This window comes from Gymnogyps californianus, unplaced genomic scaffold (genome assembly GCF_018139145.2).
Source record: "Gymnogyps californianus isolate 813 unplaced genomic scaffold, ASM1813914v2 HiC_scaffold_69, whole genome shotgun sequence".
Taxonomy (NCBI): Eukaryota; Metazoa; Chordata; class Aves; order Accipitriformes; family Cathartidae; genus Gymnogyps; species Gymnogyps californianus.
In genome coordinates, this window is record NW_026114462.1 from 241,078 (window position 1) to 250,921 (window position 9,844).

The 9,844-nt window shown below is 46.0% G+C and overlaps 1 protein-coding gene across 1 annotated transcript; it reads left to right on the top strand.

Annotated features, from left to right (window-relative positions):
• Positions 1-1,009: 1,009 nt before the first annotated feature.
• Positions 1,010-4,534, top strand: LOC127029096 (transmembrane protein 174-like). Its single transcript, XM_050914738.1, is given in 4 exon segments — positions 1,010-1,063; positions 1,472-1,550; positions 2,890-3,463; positions 4,432-4,534. Coding segments are annotated over 4 exon segments (810 nt in total).
• Positions 4,535-9,844: the final 5,310 nt, after the last annotated feature.

Here is a 9,844-nt window from a genome sequence, read left to right on the forward strand (position 1 = left end):
CTCAGGATAAGCTTGCTTCCCCAGAGCTGATGGTAGCAGGAAATAGCATTATACATTCTACCACCTGAGGAGTAATCTCTGTACTGCGTGTACTCCCCTACCATGTTAATCAAAACAGATCGAGTAGTTGAAGATTTTTCCCCCTTAAGGAATTACACAAAAACGTTCTACCAGAACCCTCCGACAGCAATTACTTTAGTCTGACACTGTTAGGAAACAGAAAATCTCAACATTCAATTAATCTGTCTGTTTAATATATGGGATATGGATAAGCAATCCTGGTGTATCCTTGCTTAGGGCCTGATACTGCTGAAGTCTGTGGTATTTACTTCAGTGGGAGAAGGAAGAGACCTGTAGGAATAAACACTCTTCTGCCCACAGCTTGGGTATGTGCAGAGTACAAACCAGCTGTCGCCAGAACACTGTGTTAATCTTGCCATTATTGCAGTGCCGATTTCAAATGTAGGATCTACTAGCCACACATTTTTGTCAGAAGGGAATTTCAACAGAACAATTCATTGGGATGTAAAAAAAAATTCTAGGTACTTCTGAATACAGAATTTACCTTACAGGACAAGATCCCTTGCTTTACCAGGTTTAATGTTACAAGAGACGCTTTCTCATTCCTGCAATGGTGCACTATTCAGGGTATGCCGGCTTTACTCAGTCTAAACTCTGAGGAAGGGGTGGAGATCCCACAACAAAAAATGTCAGCAATTAAGGGGAAATTACAAAGTAATTATGCTACCTTCAAACAGCTGGAAAGCTTTGGCTGGCTTGAAATAACTTTTCTCCCATAACCAGGAGCTCTCCCGGGCTGTTCAGCACTCACCACCCTGTTGCCGCTTACCCTCCCACCCACTCACTACTCCCTCTTGGCAAAATATCAGAAAGCTTACTTTGATATTTTTTAAACCACAGAAGCTCTGGACTGCAGAATGAGCTGCAACAGAGGTCCAGGCATGGCTGTAAATGTAACGCTTCAGAGCACTGCAAAGCACTCCCAGCGATGACCACGCATTTTCCTGCAGATCTGGGTTGCTGGAGTGGTGGCCCAAGGAGAGTGAGTCGCTGCACTGCTGTTGACTAAATGTATGCTGTCCATATATTGGATGCATCAGCTGGCAAGGGGCCCAGGAAAAGCTGTGGTGGCTGCAGCTTCCTTTCTCTCCCATCTGGCATGGGCACAGTGAGGAAGTATCAGTGGGTGCCAAATTAAAGAAGAGGATAAACAAAGAGATAAGTAGCCGTGCAAGGGTGAAGCCATTTCAGAAGCAATGGTGATAATTCAATAAGACTTTAGTGATCACTTCAGGCTTCACTTCCCAGACCTTTATTCTTCTAAGCAAAGTTTATTCTTTCACATGATGGACTCTGTTAACCATACGCGCACAAAGTTCTTGTATAATTAACCTGAACCTTCAACTTTAAATGCTCTACCAAGTCCCTTACAAACCTCCTTTCTCTTGAGGCAGAAGATACATTATACTCAGTAAAGGAGCAGAACAATAACAATGTAGATTTCTCCTTGAATGTCTTTTCTGTCACTCCTGGGTGCTATTGAAAGGCATTTAAAGAACAATGCAATCGTCAGGCACAGTCAACATGGGTTCACAAAGGGAAAGTCCTGTCTAACTGATTTGATATCCTTCTACGATAAGGTCACCCTCCTCGCGGATGAAGGGAAGGCAGTGGATGTAGTTTTTCTGGATTTTAGTAAGGCTTTTGATACTGTCCCTCACAGCATCCTTCTGGACAAGTTGTCCAACTGTGAGATGAGCAGGTTCACAGTGTGCTGGGTGAAGAACTGGCTGAAGGGCAGGGCTCAAAGGGTTGTAGAGAATGGGGCTACATCTGGCTGGTGGCCAGTCACCAGCGGTGTTCCTCAGGGCTCAATTCTAGGGCCAGATCTGTTCAATATTTTTATCAATGATCTGGATGCAGGAGTTGAATGCACCATTAGCAAGTTTGCTGATGATACCAAACTGGGAGGTGCTGTTGACTCTCTCGAGGGATGAGAGGCCTTGCAGAGGGATCTAGATAGACTGGAGCATTGGGCAATCATGAATGGCAAGAAATTTAACAAGAACAAATGCCGGATTCTGCACCTGGGACGGAGTAATGCTGGGCCCAAGTATGAATTGGGAGAGGAGTGGCTGGAGAGCAGCCCTGCAGAAAGGCATCTGGGGGTGCTGGTCAACAGCAGGCTCAATAGGAGTCAGCAGTGTGCCCTGGCAGCCAAGAGGGTAAACCACATCCTGGGGTGCATCAAACACAGCATAACCAGCCGATCAAAAGAGGTGATGATCCTGCTGTATTCAGCATTGGTGTGGCCTCACCTTGAGTATTGTGTGCAGTTCTGGGCCCCACAATTTAAGAAGGATGTGAAGGTCCTTGAATGCATCCAGAGGAGGGCAACAAAGCTGGTGACAGGGCTGGAAGGCATGTCCTGTGAGGAGTGGCTAAGGACTCTGGGTTTGTCTAGTTTGGAGAGAAGGAGGCTGAGGGGCGACCTCATTGCTCTCTACAGCTTCCTGAGGAGGGGAAGTGGAGAGGGAGGTGCTGATCTCTTCTCCCTGGGATCCAGTGACAGGACGCATGGGAATGGTTCAAAGCTGCATCAGGGGAGGTTCAGACTTGACATTAGGAAGCATTTCTTTACCAAGAGGGTGGTCAAACACTGGAACAGGCTTCCTAGAGAGGTGGTCAATGCCCCAATCCTGTCAGTGTTTAAGAGGCCTTTGGACAATGCCCTTAATAACATGCTTTCACTTTTGGTCAGCCCTGAAGTGGTCAGGCAATTGGACTAGATGAATGTTGTAGATCCCTTCCAACTGAACTATTCTGTTCTGTTCTGTTCTGTTCTATTCTATTCTATTCTATTCTATTCTTATCAGCCAAACAGATCTGATGTCCTGGTGTCAGATGGGGATAAAGCTGGCACCACTTTGCTCTTTTCATGTATGTTTTTGGGACTGGTGGGAATCACTTTCACTGTGATGGGATGGATAAAATATGATGGCGTTACTCACCTGGAATGGACTCAGTTACTAGGGCCTATTCTGCTGTCTGTCGGGGTGACTTTTATTCTGATTGCTGTTTGTAAATTTAACATGCTTACATGCAAGCCCTGTAAAGAAAGAGAGGAAAATACATCAGACCTCGACCAGACTGCAAGTGGACAGTCCTTTGTGTTCACTGGTATTAACCAGCCTATAACTTTTCACGGCGCCACAGTGGTACAGTACATTCCTCCACCATACCCAGCCCAGGAAGGCATTGCTGTGAATCCATGCTACTTTCACCCGGTGCTCAGCTGCTGCGGTGCCATTTCCTCCAGTGCCTCACCGATTCCCACGCCAGGCTCTGCTCACTTCTGCCCTGCCTACCCCCTGGATAACCCAGCTTTTACCAGAGATTAAAACTATGCTACTTATCTCACAGAGAATACCAGGAATCAGAGGTACGTCTTCTGAAATATCTTAGTATGTTTGTATACAGACTTCTGAGTATTTTTAAGTGCTATGTATGGGTTCAAAGGAAACAAAAGCTAGTCCAGGGTGTTATCCTTCTTCAGACAATTTTTTTTTTCTTTGTTAGGAGTATTTCTTGAGTAAAGACTATGGAGACATACTTTTTCTGGAAAGCATTTTTATCCAAATTAAACTAACTTATGAAACCCTTTCAATTTTCAGTCTACTAAATCTCTTGTTCTTTTCAAAGATATTAGTATATATGCTCCTGCCTGTCTTTTTTTTTAATGCTTATCTTACTATCTTTAGATAACTGTTGACCAGAAGGCTATATATGTACAGCCAGAGGCTTCCACTCAAACAGAATCACAAGAGTCAGCACACAAACAGCGTTTTTATGACAGTGAAAGAATCAGTTTGGTACCAGATGCTCTCCCTCCTGATTACACCTGGTCACAGTATGCTCCTCTCCCACTGTAGCAACCTTCCAGCCCTTACTCTTTTCCTAGTTTTGGGGTATAAACAAGGTCACTGATATTACAGAGCAGTGTGAAACTGCTTTAATCAGACACAAAACAATTTTATATAGTTCTTTACTCTTAAGAAAAAAAAATCTAATTATAGGAATTACTCAGAATTATATCCTTCCTAGAACACAAGTCATTTAGTTCCTTTATCAAAGTCTATTTGAAAAACTGCTGACTGACCCATCGTCCTCAGCACCATGTGCAACAGGCATGAGCAGTATGAAAAAAAAGGTCACCTCTTGACACTTTTATACTTCACAAAAAGAACACAGCAAAAGGTTAAATTGCAGTAAAACTTCATCTTGTAGCATTGTCCCAAGAAGTGCTTTGCCCAGATAAGGCTGACAGGACACAGCACTGAGGTCACTGAACACTTTCATGCTTTGTGTTCATTAAATTCTTTTTGTGCCTGCTCCTCTTCCTATTTTCAGGTCAGAGGACAGTTCTGATGTGCCAGAAGAACTGCTGGAAGACTACGTCTGTGATGACTTGTCACCTCCCCATTATGAGGAAATATACCCACTGTCTTTATAAAATAACCATGGACAACATACGACATTTCTAAGACACACCAGCTTTTTAATCCCCAAGAATCTTTTCTTTAAACACTTCCATGATAAGCAAGTGTGAGCAAGATCTTGGTACTGATACGCAGTTCAGTATCACTGAAGATATTTAACCAATCCCTTCTTTTTCTCTCTCAAAATTCATTAGCCTTTTGCTATGCAGTTTAATAGCAAAGCTATTAATTATTTAATAGCAAAACTATTAATAGCAAAGCTATTAAAATCAAGGATCTAAATCCATATTAGGGTTCCCCAACAAGGAGCCTGAATTTCAGATTTGCTGAAACCAGTGTGAACTGTGAATGCACAAGATGTTTGTAGAGGTGAAAATCTCATTCCCTAACTATTCTACCAATTAGTCTTTATAGTATGAAATTGTATGAACTTTCTTAATAGTATGAAATTGTATTAACTTTCTTAAGATATATATATAGTTTACATTGTATACTGAATAGCCACGCTTAAGCAAGCAAACTAAAGGACCCCAGCTCATTGCAAGGAGAAGGACAGCCCCACCCTGGAGATAAGGACCTTTGCTTCTCAGAATCTTAAAGCTGTCCACAAAGGATAAAGGGTACCCCTGGACTACCGAGATAATGCCAGCATCCCAGCCCCTCTAACACCTCTGTGAAACCCTCCCATTATCTGGCATCATAGATAAGTAACTGTAGCAAGACCGACTCCAGGAATGTTGTCGTGGTTTAACCCCAGTCAGCAGCTAAGCACCACACAGCCGCTCCCTCACTCCTCCCCCCTCCCGGTGGGATGGGGAGGAGAATCAGGAAAGAAGGTAAAACTCGTGGGTTGAGATAGGAACAGTTTAATAACTAAAGTAAAATATAATACTAACAATAATAATAATGAAATATAATAATAATAATAATAATAGTAATGAAAAGGAATATAATAAAAAAAGAAGAGGGGAAAAAAAAGGAAAAAAAACCCAGTGATGCACAATGCAATTGCTCACCACCTGCTGACCAATGCCAGAGCAGCAATCTGCCCCTCCCGGCCAACTCCCCCCTGTTTATATACTGGGCATGACATTCCATGGTATGGAATACCCCTTTGGCTAGTTCAGGTCAGCTCTCTTGGCCGTGCTCCCTCCCAGCTTCTTGCACACCTGCTTGCTGGCAGAGCATGGGAAACTGAAAAATCCTTGGCTTAAGCACTACTTAGCAACAACTAAAACATCAGAGTGTTATCAACAGTATTCTCACACTAAATCCAAAACACAGCACTGTACCAGCTACTGAGAAGAGAATTAACTCTATCCCAGCCGAAACCAGGACAGATGTCTAGATCAACAGAGAAGCAGGTGGATGATGATGCCATAGAAATATATTTGCTTTGCAAATGGTAGCATGTGTGTGTTAAGTAGTGATTGGTCAAATCGTGTTGTACATGAACGCTTGAAGAACCCTGTGTAAAACCGCATTCAGTGTGCCCCAATTTGAATGGGACACCTCATGTGCATGAATAAAGAATTACCCTTGTAATTCTATAGTTTGTGTCCTAGCCTCTCTCCTCGGTTGTTGCAAAATTTTGTAACAAAGGTCATGACTGCTCCTGGACGTTCAGCATCATTAGAAAACACTTGATTTATTCTTGATATATTTTGCCTCTTGATTGCTTGGAAAACTTCAAAAGTGCACAAATGTCTGATCCACAAAAGTGCCTATAATGTCTTAATTCTGTCTGATTCTTTAGACTAGCTCACTCATGAGTAAGTCCAGTCTACAGATTAGACTGCCTCTGCTTGGTTCACATATACGACCCAGTCCTGTAGGCATTTTCGGAGCACCCTGCTTGAACCAGAGCATCCCAGAATAGAGAAAATACAAAGAGTGACCTCTGCCCATTTTTACACAGACCTCTAAGAGATCCTGCATGCATCAAGTTCAGTTCCATTCCCTGCCTGATGGGATGCAAAGCACTGTCTCCCATCAAGAGTCCTAACAATTAGTAGGTTAATGTCCCAAAAGAAAATCATAGAATCATAGAATCATCGAATCGTTTAGGTTGGAAAAGACCCTTAAGATCATCGAGTCCAACTGTTAACCTAACACTGCCAAGTCCACCACTAAACCATGTCCCTAAGAGCCACATCTACACGTCTTTTAAATACCTCCAGGGATGGTGACTCCACCACTTCCCTGGGCAGCCTGTTCCAATGCTTGACAACCCTTTCGGTGAAGAAATTTTCCCTAATATCCAATCTAAACCTCCCCTGGTGCAACTTGAGGCCGTTTCCTCTTGTCCTATCACTTGTTACTTGGGAAAAGAGACCAACACCCACCTCGCTACAACCTCCTTTCAGGTAGCTGGAGATAAGAGCAATAAGGTCTCCCCTGAGCCTCCTTTTCTCCAGACTAAACAACCCCAGTTCCCTCAGCCGCTCCTCATGGGACTTGTTCTCTAGACCCTTCACCAGCTTCGTTGCTCTTCTTTGGACACGCTCCAGCACCTCAATGTCTTTCTTGTAGTGAGGGGCCCAAAACTGAACACAGTATTCGAGGTGTGGCCTCACCAGTGCTGAGTACAGGGGGACAATCACTTCCCTAGTCCTGCTGGCCACACTATTTCTGATACAAGCCAGGATGCCATTGGCCTTCTTGGCCACCTGGGCACACTGCTGGCTCATATTCAGCTGACTGTCGACCAACACCCCCAGGGCCTTTTCTGCCAGGCAGCTTTCCAGCCACTCTTCCCCAAGCCTGTAGCGTTGCATGGGGTTGTTGTGGCCCAAGTGCAGGACCCGGCACTTAGCCTTGTTGAATCTCATACAATTGGCCTTGGCCCATCGATCCAGCCTGTCCAGATCCCCCTGTAGAGCCTTCCTACCCTCAAGCAGGTCAACACTCCTGCCCAACTTGGTGTCGTCTGCAAACTTACTGAGGGTGCACTCGATCCCCTCATCCAGATCATTGATAAAGATATTAAACAGAAGTGGCCCCAATACTGAGCCCTGGGGAACACCACTTGTGACCGGCCACCAACTGGATTTAACTCCATTCACCACAACTCTTTGGGCCCGGCCATCCAGCCAGTTTTTTACCCAGTGAAGAGTACACCCGTCCAAGCCATGAGCAGCCAGCTTCTCCAGGAGAATGCTGTGGGAAATGGTGTCAAAGGCTTTACTAAAGTCCCGGTAAACAACATCCACAGACTGTCCCTCATCCACTAAGCGGGTCACCTTGTCATAGAAGGAGATCAGGTTAGTCAAGCAGGACCTGCCTTTCATAAACCCATGCTGACTGGGCCTGATCACCTGGGTGTCCTGTACGTGCCGTGTGATGGCACTCAAGATGAGCTGCTCCATAACCTTCCCCAGCACCAAGGTCAGGCTGACAGGCCTGTAGTTTCCTGGATCCTCCTTCTGGCCCTTCTTGTAGATGGGCATCACATTTGCTAACCTCCAGTCAACTGGGACCTCCCCGGTTAGCCAGGACTGCTGATCAATGATGGAAAGCGGCTTGGTGAGCACTTCCGCCAGCTCCCTCAGTACCCTTGGGTGGATCCCATCCGGCCCCATAGACTTGTGTGTGTCTAAGTGGTGTAGCAGGTCGCTAACCATTTCCCCTTGGATTATGGGGGCTTCATTCTGCTCCCCATCCCTGTCTTCCAGCTCAGGGGGCTGGGTATCCCGAGAACAACTGGTCTTGCTATTAAAGACTGAGGCAAAGAATGCATTAAGTACCTCAGCCTTTTCCTCATCCTTTGTCACTCTGTTTCCCCCCGCATCCAATAAAGGATGGAGATTCTCCTTCGCCCTCCTTTTGTTGCTAATGTATTTATAGAAACATTTTTTATTGTCTTTTACGGCAGTAGCCAGATTAAGTTCTAGTTGGGCTTTGGCCCTTCTAATTTTCTCCCTGCATAACCTCATGACATCCTTGTAGTCCTCCTGAGTTGCCTGCCCCTTCTTCCAAAGGTCATAAACTCTCTTTTTTTTTTTTCTCCCTGAATTCCAGCCAAAGCTCTCTGTTCAGCCAGGCTGGTCTTCTTCCCTGCCGGCTCGTCTTTCGGCACATAGGGACGGCCTGCTCCTGCGCCTTTAAGATTTCCTTCTTGAAGAATGTCCAGCCTTCCTGGACTCCTTTGCCCTTCAGGACTGCCTCCCAAGGGACTCTGTCAACCAGGCCCCTAAACAGGCCAAAGTCTGCCTTCCGGAAGTCCAAGGTAGCAGTTCTGCTAACCATCCTCCTTACTTCTCCGAGAATCCAAAACTCTCTCATTTCATGATCACTGTGCCCAAGATGGCCTCCAACCACATCACCCACAAGTCCTTCTGTGTTCGCAAACAGGTCCAGCAGGGCACCTTCCATGAAATCGGTATGGACATGTCTATTGATATGAAGCTGAGTATGGTCTGTTCATTGCAGTAAAAATTCTGCACAGAGCTGCTCTAAGATCTAGGAGCTATTTCAAAACACTAAATGCCACGTGCCAAATGCAGCTACAGGTTCCTAATTTCTTCTCAGATAAAATCTAAATCTGAAGTCTGCTTTTTAATGTCACATCAGTGCTGTTGTATCTGTGAGGAAATACAGGAATATAGGAGTCAAGGTTTGCTTTGCTTTGGTCTTGTAGCACTTTCTCACAAACTCCTAATTTCACCAGATGTACCCATTTCTTCCACTGATGCTTCTGTGCATGTGCCTACATACACATGCACAAGTGGATAGCCCGTACAAGCAGGTGTTCAAAAATAGTGTTGCTGAAATCCTTCAAAGCATTATTTTTAAATTGAATCAGGATTTAGGAAATTTGGGTCTCGGGAAAAAAAACACAAACCTGTAAGTAGGGCTCATTCCTTTTCAGAGAGCTCTAGTTACAAGGCAAGTCTTCAGCACGCCGGGTGAGAAGGGTTCCTGTGTCAGGCAGGGCTGCTCGGGGATGCTGTGGCGTGCCCTCAATTCGCTCGGAGCCTGAAACCTCACTCCCACGGGGCTGCGCCGCTTTCCCCTGCCTCTGCTGGGCCACGGCTGACCAGCTTCACACCGAAAGACGTCGGAACGGTTTGTCCAGCCGCCTCCCAAGCCAGCGCTCCTCAGCCCCCGCCCTCCTGGCGCACCCCGGCCCCGGCCCGCCGCCCGCCGCTCTGTAGCCGCCAGAAGGCGCCACTGCGTCCCGGCGCGGCCGGCAGGGGAGCGCGGGGGGCGGTGGCGGCGGGGCCGGGGCTTCCTGCGGGCGACTGTGCCGGCGGCTGCCTCCGGAACGCGGCACAGCAGCTCGCAGGCGTCGCCGGGGCCCTCCTTTTGCTCACCCGCCCAAG